We start from the raw sequence: 19,894 nt of genomic DNA on the forward strand, positions 1-19,894 counted from the left end.
AATATTGATATAAGTAATTAATTAAATAAAGATATTTGATAAATCGGAATAAAAATTTGAAGTATGAACACGACTCTCTGAATTCACTAATTTATTTTTATTTTAAAATTATTTAATATTTTTATATTTTATAAACTCAAATTATTATGTTTTTTTTTAATTATTAATTAACTTATTTTATATTTAATTAGATAGATTAATAGTATTTCAAATTATGAGGACTAAATAATAGATATAATTAAAATTATAAAAATTAAATGATATCCATAATTTTTATATTTTTTTATCTCAAAATTATTATTCACTTTTTTCTTTTATTTTTAATAAATTTTTTAAAATATTTTTTAATATTTAATATTTTTAAAATAAATATAATTGAAAAATTAAAATAAAATAAATAAAAATTGTGACATAAGATTATGATCATTAACGGTTTTTCAGTATAATAATTTTAATTTATTATTTGTGAGAATTTGAAATAGAGATTAATTAGTAAATTTTTAAAAATTTTTAAAATTTTAAACTTTTTTTTTCAAAAAATAACTTTTTAAAAAATATTTTTTATAATATTTTTTGATAAAATAATTTATTTTTTATTATTTAATTTTAATTTAAAAAATAAAAAATATTTAAAAATTTATATATAAATGTTTTTAATAAAAAATTTTAAGTGTGAAAAATGATTTATTTTTTTTTAAAAAATTATTTTTTAAAATTAATTTGTAATTTTTTTTTAATTAGTAAAATTTTTTTTGTTAATTAAATATTTTGAGTAGTTCAAATGTGAAAAAAATATGAAAAATATTTTTTTAAAATGTTTTTCATAAAATAAAGTGAAATTTAATAGTAATTAAAGAAAACATAGTTTAGTCGAGGAATATGGTTGAAAAAGAGAAAAATTAAAATATTTTTAAACTCAAGAAATTTATAATAATTCTCCTTTTTTTTTTTTTTTTTTTTTTTTTTTTTTGAATCATCAACAAATACAATTGATTGTAAAACAATAGATCAACTCTTTTTATTTTAGATATTTTGCTGTAAATGTTGAAATTTTTTATTATGTTAATGAACGAAACTTTAGATCTAAAATTCATCATTTTAATTTCTTTTTAAACAAGATATTAAAAAAGATTAATTAGACTAATCAGAAAGCTTGAGCTAGCTGGCATTGTTTGATTCGATCTTGAACTACACTAGATACAATTAAGACTCAAAAGTCAAAACTTGATTAGGCAATTAATTAGAGAAGTTCTACATTTCAAATGCAGATCCCCAGGGCAAGCCTGGAAAACCGGCACTAGAATTTCTGCTTCTTGCTCCCCTCCATTAGAACTGCCACACTGAAAATGGATACAAGGAACTGAACATTTCCTTGTCTTTTGTCCGGTATAAAAAATTTTAAGGGAAAAAAAATAAGCTAAAATCTAGTTGAAGAATCATTGAACAAATGCAACTCAGCAGAAATGATTGGCATATCAAGGGAACTGGAATGAGCCTCCAATTTGGTTAGTATCAGAGGGGGGATTGATAGCCACCCAAAGGAGGGATATGGTTATGGCAATAAGCCCTGACCACACAAAGACAATGGTCGGTGTTCTTCCTCGTCTTCCCATCAGACCTTTGGCGAAAGGATAGAGATGAGCCAAGACCCAGAAACTGAAGAAAACCCCACCTATTAAACGGCTCCACTGTGGAATGACACTGTATATTGTCCGGCTAAATCCAACTGCTATTGCAATTAAGTTGACCATCATGATCACAATTGGCGGTATCATCAAAGAAGTCCATTTGACAATATAAAGGTCAGCAAAGTCATCATCCACATCATCACCAGCTGATTTCGATGTCAAGGTGAAAGAAATTTCAATTCCTGCAATGACTTTCAACAACCCCTGAAGTACAGCAGCAAGGTGTGCGCTTGTCCCTCCAATCAACCAAAACTGTTCATTCCTCCACCACTCCTCTAATGCAATGCCAGACCATTTGATCTCGAGCAAAGCTAGTAAACTTAGAGTTACAGAAATGATGAGCAGGTAGACGAGGAAAGTAACATTAAGGGTCTGGACAATGAACTGGCCGGAGAAGAGGGACAGTGCAGGTAGGAAGCAGTAGACAATCAGGAAGATGGAAGTAAATGGGTAAATACCAACATTGAGATAAGCTATCCTCTGCAGGAATTTCATTCTCGGGCTGGCCAGCAGGGCATTGTTGCGCGAGAAGAAAATCTCAACAGAACCAGTAGCCCACCTGAGGACTTGATGAAGCCTATCTGTGAGATTGATTGGTGCAGTGCCACGGAAGGCATCGCGCTTGGTCACACAATAAACTGATTTCCAGCCCCTGTTGTGCATTCTATAACCGGTGACAACATCTTCAGTAACAGATCCGTAAATCCATCCAATTCGCTGTCCCCACTCCGTCTTGTCTTCATACCAGCAAGAGACAACACTGATTGCCTCTGCAACAGTTGATGCATCAAGAAGCTCACGAGGAATGGTAAGTGCACCAGGTGGGCGTCCATTCTTAACAGCTGGATGATCTGCAAGAGGGCGACCTTGAAATTCTGCCACTGGAATTGAATCAACAAGGAATGTGGAGTTGCCAAACTTCTTTGGGAACTCAGAGAGGTTCATCTCTTCATCATCAGAATCACCCATTCTTAATGCCCTGTTCTCTTCTGGGGTATTTCCAACTGAGGAATGACTCTTGTGGCGTTCAAAGCAACAGCTGAAGCAACCTGGGTGGTGTTCTTTTGCTCGAGGAGGATCAAATCCATATAGGGCAATCCTCCTAAAGAGGCATCCAGTTCCAACATACACTGGGCCCATAAGACCATCAAGTGCACGCATATTGACATCAAAGAAAACAGTGTTGTGATTAGCATATCGATCAGAAGGGTCAATGCCTTCAAACCTCTGAGGGAACTGAACATAACAGATGCGGTCACCACCTCGATCCATCATGAAGCACATGCCTTCTCTCATTGCCTGGGAGTTATAAATGTAATGATCACAGTCGAGGTTGAGAATGAATGGGCCGTTGGACATAATGGCTGAGGCTCTAACAAGCGCATTCATGGCCCCTGCCTTCTTGTTGTGATCATAGCCAGGACGTTTCTCACGAGAAACATAGACGAGTAGTGGGAGACGGATATCTACATCAGTAAAATCCAGTATCTTCATATCATCAGCATTTCCATGCAGTGGTTCATCACTAGGAGGTTTCAACATCACCTGCATCACATGCAATTGATTAATTTCAAGTTTCAACTCGTGCCATCTTTTTTTTTTCTCAAAACAAGAAAGCAAGTGCTATGAGTTGGTCTATTGTTGGTCAATAATTATGAATAACTCAATCAATAACCGCAATGAAAACTATCATCATACAACCAATGATTACGTTAATTATTGACTGAAGTAAACATTGTATAACATTTAGTTTTCAAAGACTAGTGGAGTACTATGTTACTTGGACATGGGTGTATATCCCTGCGTCTTACTTGTCAATTTTCTAAATAGAAAATATGAATCTAAGTTCAGACACGGGTGCTTGGATATGTTATGTGATACAAAATAAATTAGAATAAAAAAAATACAAAATTATATAGTAACAATTATAGTCTACATAGATGATCAAATAGAACCAAATATATCATCCAAAATACAATCAAATAACTATTTTTATATAAGCTCTTCATCTTGAGAACAAAGAACGTCCTATTAACTATGCATGAATATGTCACTCAAGTATCCTAGTGCATAGATATGCGTCGGGCGAACATATTCCATGTCTTATCCCATGAAGTGTTGTGTGACATGGATACAATATGGCTCTTAAATTTAGAATAATAAAAGAGAGAACAATAACATAAAAAGATTTACATGGTTCGATTATGAAAGTTTACATCCACGAACACAAAATCTCAAAGGGCTACATCTTTATTGAATTGGATTATCTCACTAATATAAATGGTTCCTATTTATAATGCAAGATATAAGATATATATATTATGATACCATAAATAATGGGTTCTCTAACTATAATAGGAATATATCAAATTCCATAATCATAGAAATATATAAAAACATAATTATTCTATTTATTTAGAAATACAAATCCTATATTAAATAGATTCAACTTTCCATAACATTTCCCCTTAATTGTAGCTTGGAATCTCATCAATTCTAACACTCCCCTTGATGAAATTCTATGCAAAAGCCAAAAACTTCCTCATAACACCTTCCATCCAGCAACTCATGAGCACATTCAAAACTATTCGCACAAAGGCACTCACACAAAGTACCAAAATGCAAAACAATCCTTAGAATTGCACTTCCCTCTCCAAAGGCAATACCGGCAAGAAAACATCAATACAAAATTCTTCTTCAAAGGTAATACTAGCGAGAAAATATCAACACAAAATTACTCTCCAAAAGTAATACCGATGAGAAAACATCAAGAGAAAACAACTCACAGGATTGATCCACACCAATCGAACACAAAAGTAAGTGTGAACAGTATCCATAATTAGTACCAATTAATAGTGTCCGTGAACAGTACCCAAACAAAAAGCCTCAAAAAAATTGAAAAAAATTGAAGACTCTAATGCCATATTAAATTTAAAATAATAAAAGAGAGAGAAGACAATAACAAAAAAAATTTACGTGATTCAGCTATACGAGCCTACATCCGCAGACAAAACCTCAAAGTGCTACATCTTTATTACATCTTTATTAAATTGGATTATTTCACTAATACAAAGATTTTCTATTTATAATGGAAGATTCAAGACATATATGGTATGATATCATAAACGAAGGATTTTCCAACTATAATAGGAATATATCAAATTCCATGATCATAGAAATATACAGACATAATTATTCTATCTATTTAGGAATACAAATCCTATATTAAATAGATTCAACTTTCCATAACATTCCCCCTTAATTGTAGTTTGGAATTTCATCAATTCTAACAATGGCAAAATGAAGAATTGGAGTATTAGAATGGCACATAATATACTGCAGCAAAATGAACTCTTATTTTGACTAAATTTTTATTTCATTATTTTCAGTTATATTTTGATTTGAACAACTAGCACAAAACTCAGCAGCAAAACTCATACCTGTATTATACCCGCGTGATCACCCCTAGAATGCTCAGGTGCAGGGTGCATCCAAGTCCCTGGCCAATGCGTACCATCAGCCATCCATGTAGCTTTTGGAATTTTTACATTCTCCACAGGTTCATCTCTGTTCTGTCGTTGAAGTTTCACCGCTTTTATTTCCTCACGAGCATGATAGGCATCAGAACGACGGCGAATAGAGTCAGGCAAGCCATTAATTCGGACCTTGAATTCATCATATTCACGCTTCACTCTCCGGCGATCCTTGACAAAATCTGGCCGCACTTTGTTCTTGTAAGGATCCCTCTTCAAATTGAAATAAGATTCTGGATTCCTGGGCTCAATGTCATGTTTACGGCAGAAAGGAACCCAAATATTAGCAAAACTTGCTGCTTCTGCCATGGCCTCAAACGTTAGAAGCGCACCCCCATCATCAGATACATAACAAGCAAGTTTCTCAACCGGGTAATCAGCAGCTAGGATTGACAAAATAGTGTTTGCAGTGACAAGGGGTGGTTCTTTCTCTGGGTCTGCAGTAGAGACAAAGACATCTATGCCAGGGAGATCAGATTTACCTGTGGGATTACTAGGGCTGGGTGTTTCAAATTTCTCTTTCAATACATTAAGATCTGTGGCCCGATTAATTGGGCATAACTTGGGAAATTGGTCAAGAAGCCAAGAAAAAGTAAACCATATCTCACAAACAACTGACATCCCCCACAGCCAGATTGCGTCATTGTTTTGATGTCTGACTCTCCATGTCAAGAACAAGCCAAGGGCCACAATCCGGATAAAAATTAGCAGCCTGTAAGAAAACAGACAACAGAATGCACAAAGCCTCGTCAGCATAACATGGAGTAAGAAACTAGATTTCTTAAACCATGACTGTTATTGCACATATCAAACAAAATGGAATAAACAAGAGTGTGAAGTGAAGATAGTGGATTTTGCATGTGATATTAAAAGGAAAAATCTGGCCAGACCAAACAGTAGACTTTTAAGGTAGACACATTGTTGTCAAACCTAGACCAGTCCAACCGATTCTACCAGAAAAAAAAGGGAAATGACAATGTCATATTACCTTTTACAACAAAAAATTATGTAACCCGTTCCAAACCTGATTGACCCGGTCAAGGATCGGATTTTAGTCTTTTATTTCTTGTCAATATTTGTATAAGAAGACATTGTTTGTACATGGAAGTTGGTTAGTGGCACATAGCAACTACTCAAAAGGCAAAAATACAAGATAATTCTATTTTATGTTTGGAAATCACTATTTATTGCCTGTGGTTTAACGAAACTGACTACTTTGTCTCTCTATTTCAAAAAACACAGTTAGTCCTTGCCTTTTCAAACGGTTAACTATTTAGTCCCTTTTCTTCAAACTGCTAACTGGTTGTGCTTACATCATAACTCTTTAGTAGTTTTTGTAGAACTATTAACTAGTTAGTCCCTCCATGTATTTAGGTTGTTAATAATACATAAAATGATTAGAATGCCATTGTTTCTAATTATTTCCTATATTCTCAAAATAAAACTATTTCAGTCTTTGCAATTTCAAAATCAAAATTATTCAGTCCTTGTAGTTTTAAAATCACAACAATATAGTTCTTGCAATTTCAAAATCACAATTATTTAGTCCCTGCCTGCAATTCACGAAAGAAATTAAATAGTTAACGATTTGAAAATACAAGACTAACTAATTTGTTTTTAGAGATGGAGGGACCAAGCAAGTAGTTTTAGTAAACCATAGGGACTAAATAGGCTTTTTTTTTTTTTTTTTGCCTTAGACGTAATATTGATGTACATTTCTCCAAAAAATTAACTCTATACCTTGATTATTAATGTTTTTCAATAGCCAATTTTGCAAAAGGACTGTCAACAAAAAATAAGTATTACTAACTGAAATTAAAAATAAATTAGACAAAGTTTGTTAAATTGAAAGGACATTTGGGTTATACAACCTAATATACTAAAATTAATTCTTAAAATGTTATGTTTATTAAGTTAATATACCAAAATTCAGGTATTTAATTTAGCATTAAATTGATATTATACTAGTATATCAGGATCAATTTATAAAAGATTATTAGTTGCATAAGATATATTTAAAGTTTATTTAACAGTAATTATTAATTTAATATACTAATATAAAGGAAAAAAAGGAAAATTAGTTTGTAGCCCTAAATTTTGTCATAATTAATGGATATCCCTCCATATATAGAATTGAATACTTTCAGTTTTAGTTCAATCCAACAATCCATTAACTCAATGATTTAAGATTGGTCAAAAGAAAGACACTAAAATTTAATTCCAAAAATAGCTTTATCAATAACAAAAGTCACTTCACCCTTGAAATCCCTTAATCTTTGTTCGTTTTCTCCCCAAATCATTTTAACGTGTTCCAAAGAAATCCCTAAACCTTCTCTTCATTTTCTCCCCACATCCTCACCTAAAACATTAAATCAGAGCATATCAATACCTTTTGATTTACCCAAGCTCTACAGCCACTCTTATGAGTCCTTAAGACTGGCCTCCAAGGGGCATCATGTGAGGCAAGACAGTTGCAGCTCAAACGCCTTTGGAGAAGATACTCTATAATGACCATAGAGGTAGCCTCAACTTCCATAGGTAATGAGAATTGAGGTCCTTGGCCACCATCTCATCTCTACGACAAAGATTTGCTTCCTCAGTGTTGTGTCTCATGGTTCCTCATGTGCCAATCGCAGAGAGGAATGCCATCAACTAGAGCGCTATTGAACACCAACCACTTGCTCACTCATGGCACTTCCGCTCACCTCATCTCCCTCCTTTCAATCAACATGTCAACTGCTTCAATAGACACAAACATTTTTCAACTGCTTTCGACACTGATTGACTCTAATTTTGTCAGCATCTCAATGACAAGCTAAAAAGATTTTGCATTAGAATGATCCATTTGTTTGTGCCCGTATGAATAACTCATAGCCTAAAGGAGAGGCTTTGCATTTGGTGTGCATTCTTTGCATTGGGTGCGCATTTATTATTCACATCCACCATCGACAACCAATCTAATGAAAGGAATGAAAGGAGTGAAACTTGGTTTTTGTTTCATTATCTTGCTCCCAATTGTATCTAAATATTGATGTTATGGGTTCAGTCTTCCATGAAAGAACGAAACATATAGAAGTGGATTGTCACTTTATTAGGGAAAAGATATGAGTCGGATGTATTGCTACTAGTTTTGTCAATTCAAAGGACTACAAGCAGTAAAGGCACAACTCAGGAACTTCATAGGCCTACAATAGCCAGCTGGGCCCGGTCTTTGCTAATAGCCAACTAGTCACTCCCCCTAAAGAGCTTTAGAAACAACAGGCTTATGGCAGGAGGAGACATCAACATGTCTCATATGATACCCTCCAAAATAAATACATGGAAGGAAATTATAACAAATTGTCTCGACCCTTATCTTCCTACTAATTTCTCCCAATATTGCTTCCTGGGAATTCCAATGTTGGAAAATTATAGTTTTGGTTACTGAAAACTCTATGGATTGATGAGTTCCAATTTATACATACAATATTCAATTCAAAAGCAAACAAAATCTAGAACCAAATGCGCGACACAGAGAAGAATGAAGGAGCTATCTCAATCTAGTGTGGTGGGGTTGTTGACACGCGACTCAGAGAAAAAAGATGTTGCAAGATGATATGGTGGGGCGTTAATGCGCGAATCGGAAAAAAAAAAACAAAGGAGATGTCGCAATCTATTGTGCAAGGACTATTGATGAGTGGTGCCAAAGAGAAAGAGGTTGGTCAGCATTGGTTTGATGAAGGGAAAGGCTGGACGGCCGGCGTTCCCATTGGATGTGGGGGTGGGGTTGCTGGCATTAGGAAATTGTTTGTTGGAATTGGAAGAAACATTTGGCAACTTGAGGAAGAAAATAGAAATAATTAACATGTGTAATTTGGTCATTTTGTGGTCCTTTAACGGCTAAGGACTAAACCATTAATGGAGGCAAAGATCAAGGATATTTTAATTGGTTCTGAAAATATAAGAACTGACTTGTAATAATTAATGGCAATACCTAGTGACTAAATTGTAAATCTCCAAAAAAATATCAATGATCAAAATGAATTTAAGATTTACAAAAATATTTAGTATGGACAGTGTACAAGTTCAATTCATATTGAATCTTTAACTCTCTTTTTTCACTAGCTCTCAAACCAAGCCAAGTCTGAAAACCTTGGGTAGATGCAAAAACCACATATTTATTCTCATCACCTAATAGTTCAACAGCTAGAGGGTTTGGACCGTGGTTTCAAATAGTGATCGCAGTCACGAGTAACGAAAGTAGGCACAATTTTTTTTAGAAAATTTGCAAAGTTCATGAAATTAAAAGATATTTAAAGATATAATCAAAACTAAATTATACAACTTAATAATAAGTACAAATATACCAAATAAACACAAAACAAAGATATATAACTTAGTGTTGTGTTTATTTGATATCTTTGTACTTATTATCAAGTTATATAATTTAATAAAAGTGCAAATATATTAAATAAACAAATTAGAAAGGTAGTGAAATTTGAGAGAAATTTGAGGGAGTTGAGAAGAAGTTGATTGATATCATTAAGTATGAGTTGCTGTGAAAGAACATGAGAGAAATATGACTTTTTTTTAGTTTTTTTATTTGGAATATGAAGATGAAAGAAGGCTGCTGTGAAAGAACCCTCCAATAATTCAAATTCATGTGACTATGGCTGATGGAGGAGAAAAAACAGCTACTTTGAAGATTCCTGCTGTGAAAAGAAAAGTAATGGTCATTGCAGCCATTACTTTTACTGCCATAATGGCCAATATGACAACAAAATTTTGTTGTCATTATTGCAAGGCCTTAACGGCCACGGACCCTTCAAAACCTGTAAATAACGGTAGTTACATTACGTAATATTTTGGACACATAAGTAGAAGGGGGAATTTTAAATTGCGTGTCTAGAGCTATATTTAACTTTCTCCACAACTTCAGGATTTTAAACAATGACATTTTCAAAAAACTTGTTAATATTTTAAGAGGGACCTTGTATAAATTAGTGTCACAACAACATAAAATAAAACAATACTTTTAGTAACAAATAACAATGTTAAAGATTGCCATTATTTGAAAGTAAATTTTTCACTACATTGTTATAAATTCTTCACAAATCCAAAAATCATCTTAAAATATAATAATAACCGGTGCAAAACTCAGTTGGTGTCCGTGTGCAATTGAGTAGGGGTGAGCATTCGGTCGATTCGCTTCAAAACCGAACCGAACCGAATAAACCGAAAACTGAAATTTTGGTATTTATACAAATCGAATCGAATTGATTTTAGTCAGAAACTAATCAAACCGAACCAGTTTGATTTGGTTTAGTTTGATCGGTTTGAATTTTTAATAATTTTATTATTTTTTACCCTTTATTTTTAGTATTTTACAATTTAATTGGAAGATTTTAACCTTAATATAATCTAATCTCTCTATATTATTGAAAATAATATACTATTATCACTAATCGGTCCGGTTTGATTTTTTTCTGGTCAAAATCGAACTGAACCGAAATAACCGAAATTTTTGAAATTAAAAACCAAACCGAAATGAATAAAATATGGAATCGAATTTTCAAATTAATTCGGTTCGGTTGATTTTTTCGGTTTGAACCGAATACTACTCACCCCCTGCAGTTGAGTGGAAGAACTCAGACCACCAGAAGTTAATACACCAATAGGCAGAAAGTGTAAATGGTTATAGAATATTAGTCTCATGTGTATTACGTCTATAATTACAAGTATTTATAGAATACAAAGGATAAGACTCTAAGCTATTCAGTTACAGAAGAGACTTATCTACAATAACTAATCACAGCTGTATTGTTATCTAATATCCCCCCTCAATCAATGTGTGGCATAACACATAGATTGTCTCTTAGTAAACGAAAACGTGTCCCAGAAAGTCCTTTAGTAAACACATCAGCTGTTTGATCAGTACTTGCAATATGATGAACTTGTAGGTGTCCAGAGATGACTTTTTCGCGTACAAAATGAATGTCCAATTCAATATGCTTAGTTCGTGCATGTTGAATGGGATTAGCTGACATATATGTAGTACTAATGTTGTCACAAAACACCACAGGTGGCTCTTCAAGCTGTATTCCAAGCTCACGCAATAAACTAGTAATCCAAGTCAGTTCAGCCACCGTACTAGCTACTGCTCTATATTCTGCTTCCGCGCTTGATCGTGAAACAGTTGGCTGTTTCTTGGCAGACCAAGAAATCAGATTGTGACCAAAATAAAGACAAAAACCTGTAGTGGACCGGCGAGTATCATGGCAACCTGCCCAATCGGCATCAGAATAAGCTGTTAAAGTCTGCGAACCACCCTTATAAAATTGCAAACCATAATGTACAGTCCCCTTGACATATCGTAAAATTCGCTTTACCGCAAGCATATGTTTCTCTCTTGGATTATGCATGAATTGACACACCTGGTTAACAGCAAAAGCAATGTCCGGCCGAGTAAAAGTCAAGTACTGTAAAGCGCCAACAAGGCTTCTGTATAGTTGTGGATCACTGAGTAAAGCACTATCGGATGACAAAGACAAGGACTCATTAAGAGTTGGTGTTGACACAGGTTTAGCCATCTCCATTCCTGCTCTCTTTAATAAATCCGTTGCATATTTATATTGATGCAAAAACAACCCATCCAAATTTTGCTTGACAGATATACCAAGAAAATAGTGCAAACTTCCTAAATCAGACATAGCAAATTCCGATTTAAGAACCTGTAATAGCCGACTCATCAAAGTTTGGGACGAAGCTGTCAATACTATATCATCCACATAAAGTAATAACACAGCCATGTGTTGTCCCTCACGCAGCACAAACATCGAGGAATCCGCACGACTTCCTTTGAAACCAATCATTTTCAAAAAATTCGTAAAACGCTCAAACCACGCCCGCGGCGCCTGCTTCAATCCATAAAGAGCCTTTTGAAGCTGACATACATATTCTGGAAAAGCCGGATGTATAAATCCCCGTGGCTGTTTCATATAAACATTTTCTTTCAAAACCCCATGCAAAAAAGCATTCTTGACGTCTAGTTGATGCACCGGCCATTGTCTCGAAACAGCAAGAGAAAGTACAGTCCGAATTGTTGTTGGTTTGACAACCGGACTGTAAGTTTCATCATAATCCAATCCAGGCTTCTGAGCATATCCTTGTGCAACCAAACGGGCTTTGTACCGTTCGAGAGTTCCATCGGATCGAAGTTTCACTTTATACACCCACTTCGAACCTATAATATTAACATTGGATGGCTTAGGAACCAACTTCCATGTCTGATTGCGCAATAATGCGTCATATTCAGTAGACATCGCCTTCCTCCATTCAGGATGTCTTTGAGCTTCTGTATAGGTTTTAGGTTCGGGCAAAATCTGATTCTGATCACCATGAGCAGTCAAGGAGAAAATTTTCTTTGGTTTTCGAATCCCATCTTTGAGACGAGTTTGCATGGGATGCAAAGTCTGAGTTGAGGGACCTGTAATTGCCAAATCTGCAGGAAAAAGAGTCAAGGCATTATTTGTTTCATTAGGAACAATAGGTGTAGAAGCCGCAACAGCAGGACTGGTGGTATCGAAATGATCCGCAGGTGACTGATTTCCAGAATCCGTTGGTGCTGAATGAACAGGAGAACGGCAGTCCTGTACGGTAACAGCTTGCTGATTCTGAGCTCTATTATTACTCGAACAACTTTGTAACAATGGTACTTGCCTTGGAAAGGAAGGAAGATGGAAGCCACGTTGCACAGAAGCTGCTGGTTGTGCAGAAACATGTTGCTGGAACTGTAAAAAGGGAAATTGATGTTCGTCAAACAGCACATGTCTAGAAATAATCACTTTGCCAGTTTTCGGATTATAACAACGAAATCCCTTGTAAGTATCAGGATACCCAAGGAAAATACAATGAATTGAGCGATTTTCCAACTTATGAGACACTGTTGCTGTTACGTTAGGAAAACAAGAACAGCCAAAAACTCGTAAATGAGTATAAGAAGGCGGTTTACCCAGTAATTGTTCATAAGGAGATTTAAATTGTAATGTCTCACTAGGCAAAATATTATGTAAATGTACCGCCATATGCACAGCCTCCACCCAAAATTGCAAAGATAAATTGGATTGAGTAAGCAAAGTTCTGACCATAGTTATTAATGTGCGATGTAATCGTTCAGCCGCGCCATTTTGCTGTGGCGTATACGGACAAGAAAATTGCAGACGGATACCATTATTAGAAGCAAACTGTTGAAAATGATTGCTAATGTATTCGCCACCTCCATCACACTGCAAACACTTAATCAAAACACCAAATTGGGTTTTTACATAAGCCACAAATGAAACAAAATAATTATAAACCTCACTCTTTCGTTTTAAAGGATATAACCACACATATCGAGAGTAATCATCCATAAACACCACATAATATCGATAGCCACTAAAAGATGAAACAGGAGAAGACCAAACGTCAGAATGAATTAATGCAAAAGGAGCCGAAGCTCTTACATGAGAATGAGAAAACGACAACTTAGTATGCTTGCCCAATCGACAAGCAGTACAAGACACTTTATTAAAACTAGATGTTCGAAATAACTTTGACAAAATGGAAGAATTAGGGTGTCCTAAACGACGATGCCACAACTCGAATGAATTTGCCGAAGCAATCAGACTCGTAGAACCACCAGACAAAGAAGACGAAAATGAAGAAGGAGAGAACTCATAAAGGTCCCCTGGACTACTGCAACTGAGAAGTGGAGTCCGCGTCGTGAGATCCTTCACACAAAAACCATAGGGATCAAACTCAACTGAACAGGAATTATCACGAGCAAATTTCTTAACAGAAATTAAATTATGAGTTAAAGAAGGGACGACAAGAACATCTTTTAAAAGTAAATCACGACTAGGTAATGGAAAAGAATTTGAACCAATATGAGTGACAGGAAGAGAATGTCCATTACCAAACACAACATTATTAGAAACGGGAGTTGGAAGACACGAAGACAGGATACCTGGAGTAGGTGTCATGTGGGAAGTAGCACCTGTATCTGGTAGCCACGCAGAATGCACAGGTTCAGGAAATTGAACCGCAGCAAAGGATCGATCACCCGAGAATTGTCCAGAACGAGTAAAATGTGGGCAATCTCTTGCTATATGGGTATATTCGAAACAAATCTGACACTGTGTGGGTTGAGAAAAACCAGCAGATTGAGGTGGAAAACCAGCATATGGTGAAGAAAAACCAGTGGGTCGAGGACCAAGCACACCATTGTATGAACCTGAAAAATTGGATCCAGGATGATACATAGAAGATGATTGATTGTAATAATATCCACGTCCTCCTCGTCCAGAACGACCACCACGACCCCCTCTGCCATAGGAATCACCACCAGTGTTATGATAGTAACCAGAATTACGGCCACCACGACCTCGACCTCCACGGCTTCGTTGATTAGAAGAAGAATTGCGTTCAGTAGAAACTAACGCTGTCTGCGAATTTGCCGGATTTGGAACTGGCTGAGATTGTTTCTTTGCGCGACTTTGCAATCGCAACTCCTGAAGATATAAAGAAGTACGTGTCTCCGCAAAAGAAGGAAGAGGTTTCTTTCCCGTCAAATGGATGACAACATTTTCATATTCAACAGGCAAACCATCCAGTATCTGCATAACTAAGTCATCCTCAGTAATAGCATGACCAATAGAACAGAGGGAATCATAAACAGTTTTTAATTTCTGAAGATATTCATCAATGGTAGAATTATCCTTAACAGTGCTGGAAAAGTCTGCTTTAAGTTGAAGAAGTTTTGCATGAGCTTGATCATGAAACAGAGTTTCGATAGCTTCCCAGGCTTGCTGAGCAGTAAGAACAACATTTGGTTTGATGAGACTACGCAAGATATCAGGACTAAGAGTAGCCTGAATCCAAGATAAAACGAGACGGTCAATTTGTTTCCATAATAAGAAATCTGGATTTGGTTTAGATTCACCAGCAGAATTTGTTAATACACATGGTGGTGCAGGAACTGAACCATCAACGTGATCATACACATCATAACCCTGTAAAACAGGAATAATGAGAGAACGCCAGAGAAGGTAGTTGGTGAAATTGAGAGCTTCATTGACATAATTTTTGATATTAGAAACTCCAAAAGATGGATGGAGAGAAGAATTGGAAACAGCAGGTTGGGTGGAAGACTCGGCAGGATGAGAAGGGGCTGTTGTGTTGGAAGACATGACGAAGACAACGAGAACAGGGAGAGAAAAAAAAAACAGAAGAAAGGAAAGAGTTGATACCTAATAGAGCTCTGATACCATGTAAATGGTTATAGAATATTAGTCTCGATGTGTATTACGTCTATAATTACAAGTATTTATAGAATACAAAGGATAAGACTCTAAGCTATTCAGTTACAGAAGAGACTTATCTACAATAACTAATCACAGCTGTATTGTTATCTAATAGAAAGAATATGGGGAAAGAAATTTCTTCATCCTAAAAGAAAGTTTCAAAATGAATGCTCTAGGAGAAGACAAGTATGATGTAGAAGGAGATTGTACCTGTATGGGCTGATGACAGCAGCTGGTATCTTTAGTTTCCTGGTGAGTGGCCTCCAAGGTTTACTAATAAATTCTTTTGGTTCAGCAACTTCTTCATCCTTCCCATTGCCAAAACCTGCATCATTCGGCCATATAGCATTTCCATATCCATAAGTTCCCTTTGTTTCAAAAAGCCACCTATTATGATCAAAATCCCCTGTGTGGCTCCTTATGAGGGCTGACTTTGTTGACTTCATTAATGACAACCTCCTCTCCATTTTGGACCCTGTTCGTGGTGGAGGGAGTGGAAGTGGCCTCCCATTATCTGTAGCTACTTCATCCAATTCAATGTTCTTATAAGGCTCCTTACAACCAGGGCAAATTCCCTCCACAGTTTTCACTGCATCTATATAGCAATCTCGACATATTTTAAAATCACACTCACAAGGCAAAATATCCACACCTCGTTCATCACTCATAACCTTTGCATCACAGCCTGGAATCAAACAGGAGGATCCCTTGGCACCAGCCATCTGGGGATGGCTTGTTTCAGAATCAATCACCTTTTCCATTAGATGAGCCCTTGTGACACTATTAAAGCCGCCAGTAAAGAGTGAATTCGACACATATTGCTCTTCAACCTTCTGTGAGATAGATGGATCCATGGGTTGGTTATCAGGTGTGGGTGGTAGCTGCACTGTATAGTTCATGAAATCACCACTCCCCAGTTCACTATCAAGATCATCCCTTGAGTAGCTGACATAGCGACCTGAAGAAGTTCTTCGTCCAAATGTCACAGTTGGAGGCAGTGGAGGCTTCTGAGAGTCAGTAGCATCTGAGCTAACCGACAAACTTGATCGGCTAAGTTTAAATGATTTTGAAGCCATATTTGGTTACTAACAGAGAAGTCTCTTCAGATCCTGAAATTTCATGATATAATAAAATTTCTATCAGCTTATGTTGCATTTATGTAGGACTAAATCCTTTTAAAAAATCATAATTAAAACCAGATTGAGAAAATCTATTAAGAATAGATAGAGAACTGTAAAAATCTAATGCTTCACGTATTAACAACAATCAAGACAATTTTACAACCCACACTATCCAAGTCTACATCTTACAACACACAAAAAAACAGAGAACATGGTAACGTTGCCAAACCATAACTTCAAAAGGTTTCAAAATCTCTACGCGGTATACACAATCTGGGACAACAGCAACAGATCATCCACACCCTTTGTTAGCTGGAAATAAAATAAATCATATAGTATATAATAATTAAATTTTATCGTCAAAAACATTGCATCATACGAGCAGCAGAGTAGAATTACAAAAGCAAGCTGAGCTTAAGATCCAAACTCTTTTCCTTACATTTTCTCCGCAATTAAACAAAAACATCGCAACCAAAACCCCATAATTAGCTGAAACAGGCGCAAAAATAAACACATTCCAAGAAATGTGAAAAGAAACTAAATAGTAGAGGAACAAGCTTAAGAGCAAAATGAACGCAAATTCAAAACCCAGAGATCACAAAACAACTTAGTAGTAGTTTCTCTCAAAATCCAAGATCCCAAATCCCATTTCAATAGCTCTGACACTAAAAAGAAAACTCTTTAAGAGCAAAACATTTTTACATTAAAGCAAGAAAAGTTGGATCCATATTTTTTCCAACCAAGAAATTGCAGATCGTGAACATAGTACTACTGCTAAGAAAAGGCTTACCTTCTAAAGATGAGCAAATCCTTTGTTTGATTCGATCAAAGCTCTAAAAGAGACTACTTGCAAAATGGACCAATCTTTATAAAGGAGAAAAAGAAACAAACCAATGCTTCAAAGTCACCAGCTGTTTACAATTTCTCAAATTAGATAAAGAAAAGAAGATCTCAGTAGACAGACAAAGAGTCAGGAGCAAAAAACTACAAGCAACTAAGGTATGATCAGGACTAAATAAGTTATTTAATACAAAAGCTTTGCTGGGTAAGGGTTGTTCTTCTTGTAGTTTGAGGCCAAAAACATGCAAAAGAATAAAAAGGAAATGGTTTTTATCTTTCTTTCTTTTGGCCGCTGGGTCTGTAAAAAGAAGGGGAGAAAGAGAAGAAACGTTTTAGGAAGGGAAAGGTAGTCTTGGGTTTCGGCAGAGCTAAGCAAATTTGATAATGGAGGTGGTAATGGTAATTGAAGATCCACATCATGCCAGACAGGGCATGTGCAAGGTAAATGTTAGTGAAGGAGAAAAGAAAGAAACTGACCGGGTTGAGTAATTTTTATAAAAGATTGACCGTTCCGTTTTCCTCTTCTTCTTATTTTTCTTTTTCCTTTTCTTTTTCTTTTTTTTCTTTCCAACAGTCGTTTTCCTGTCTTTTTTACGTTGTGTGCAATAGAAAACCCCTAAACTTTATACTCATGTCCATTTTTACCTAAAATTATGCGTTTAGTCTAATTTATCCAAAACACTCCCTCTAAATGTCAATTTATTCAATTTTTTTTAAAAAAAAAAATATTTTTTCTTATTTTTTAATAATAAAAATATTATTTCTTATACTTTTAAATATTTAAATGTTAAATTACATTTTAATTTTTAAATTTTAGCGTTAATAATAAATTAATTTCTATATTTTTAAAATTAAATATTTAAAATCTATAATTTACCCGTCCAAATTAAAGATTTTTCCATCAATAATTCTATTAGTCAACACATTTAAAAGTGAATAAACATTTTAAATGTTTAAAATACTCTCGTGAATATTAAATTTAAGTGAAATATTTTATATTATATAAATTATATTTTAATCATAAATTTAAATACAATTAATAGATTAATTCTTATTTTTTTAAAATTAAATACTTAAATTCATCTATATTTAATTTATTCAAAATTATTATTCTTCTATTTATTATATATATTAATTCAAAATTAATGGAAGGTCAAACTTCTAAAAATATAATTTTCGTTCTAAAATATTCATTACAAAAATTTAAAATCTATTTATAGGTTACTTGATACAATTTAACTTTTTGGAAGTTTTAAAGTTATGGAATATTAAAATATTTTAATAAATGAAAATTGAAGGATAAAAATATTAAAAATTAGTTGAATGTGATAATTTAAATAAAAATTAATAGAAATTTAAATATTTTTTTAAAATAAAAAATGAAGAATTAAAATATTTAAATTTAATAAATAAAGGAAAATGAATGAAATTCTAACTCTTTTAACATTAATAATTTAAAAAGGAAATAATAAATATATTTTCACATTTTTAATACTATGAAATAGATGAAAATATGGGAGTTTATGTAAACTTATTATATATATTTAAATATTCAATTTTAAAAATATATAAGATATTAATGATACTAAAATTTAAAAATTAAAATATAATTTATTCATTTAAAAATAATAGTAAAACTTTTAATTGTAAAAAATAAATAGACGAATTAATTATAAAGGAAATTAACTATTAATATAATTTATTTTAATTAAAATTATTTTTTTTATTCTATCAAAATAAAAAAATAAAAAACAACAATAAATACTTAAAATCAAGAAGAAAATATGTAAACCCAAAATATATTTTCCTCCATAAATCTATGTATACCTACCCGTTCTCTAGAATATTTCTCCACAAATCCTAATGTAGAAATGACAGTAGATGGCAACAGCTTGTGTGAGCAACGGTTGGCGATTGCACTCGAGCTTATTAAGATCTCTTCTTTCCATAATACTATTATGAAATTTAAATTTTTTATTCGTTTTAACGAATACCAAAGAAAAATATGAATCACCAATAAAAGTGTGTGATTCTAATTCTAGAACAATTCCTTATAAAAATCAAAACTATAATTAAATTCAGTCTCTTGAATTTTTTTTTAAATTTAAAAACGAAATTAAAATTTAGTACAATTTCGATATGATTTCATATGTTTTCAATTTTCACTCTGACTTTAATAAATTTCACTTCTAATTTTAATAAAGTTTTATTTTTATAATAAAATTTAAATTTTATTAAAATAATTAAATATTTTTAATGTAGTATAAATATTAATTGTATCAAATTAATAAGTCTCACATTTTAACATTAAAATAATATTAAATATCCATAAATATTATATAATATTTCTATTTAAAATAAATCAAGATATTGAATAATTAAATATAATA

At 33.8% G+C, this 19,894-nt stretch overlaps 1 protein-coding gene across 1 annotated transcript; it reads right to left on the minus strand.

Annotated features, from left to right (window-relative positions):
* Positions 1-1,203: 1,203 nt before the first annotated feature.
* LOC110620457 (cellulose synthase-like protein D3) lies at positions 1,204-17,965 on the minus strand. The gene is made up of 4 exons (XM_021764206.2): positions 17,455-17,965; positions 15,754-16,652; positions 5,129-5,933; positions 1,204-3,233 (listed from the first exon to the last, which is right to left on the minus strand). Exons 2-4 carry the CDS (start codon positions 16,617-16,619, stop codon positions 1,476-1,478), a joined length of 3,429 nt encoding a protein of 1,142 aa, XP_021619898.1. The 5' UTR covers positions 16,620-16,652; positions 17,455-17,965; the 3' UTR covers positions 1,204-1,475.
* Between the last annotated feature and the right edge of the window lie 1,929 nt (positions 17,966-19,894).

This window comes from Manihot esculenta, chromosome 8 (genome assembly GCF_001659605.2).
Source record: "Manihot esculenta cultivar AM560-2 chromosome 8, M.esculenta_v8, whole genome shotgun sequence".
Lineage (NCBI taxonomy): Eukaryota > Viridiplantae > Streptophyta > Magnoliopsida > Malpighiales > Euphorbiaceae > Manihot > Manihot esculenta.

Coding starts and splice junctions, on each gene's coding strand:
- LOC110620457 (XM_021764206.2), bottom strand. CDS start 16,619: ATGGCTTCAAAATCATTTAAACTTAGCCGATCAAGTTTGTCGGTTAGC. Junction 5,934..15,753: donor GCTGTCATCAGCCCATACAG/GTACAATCTCCT, acceptor GTTTTCTTACAG/GCTGCTAATTTTTATCCGGA. Junction 3,234..5,128: donor ATCACGCGGGTATAATACAG/GTATGAGTTTTG, acceptor CATGTGATGCAG/GTGATGTTGAAACCTCCTAG.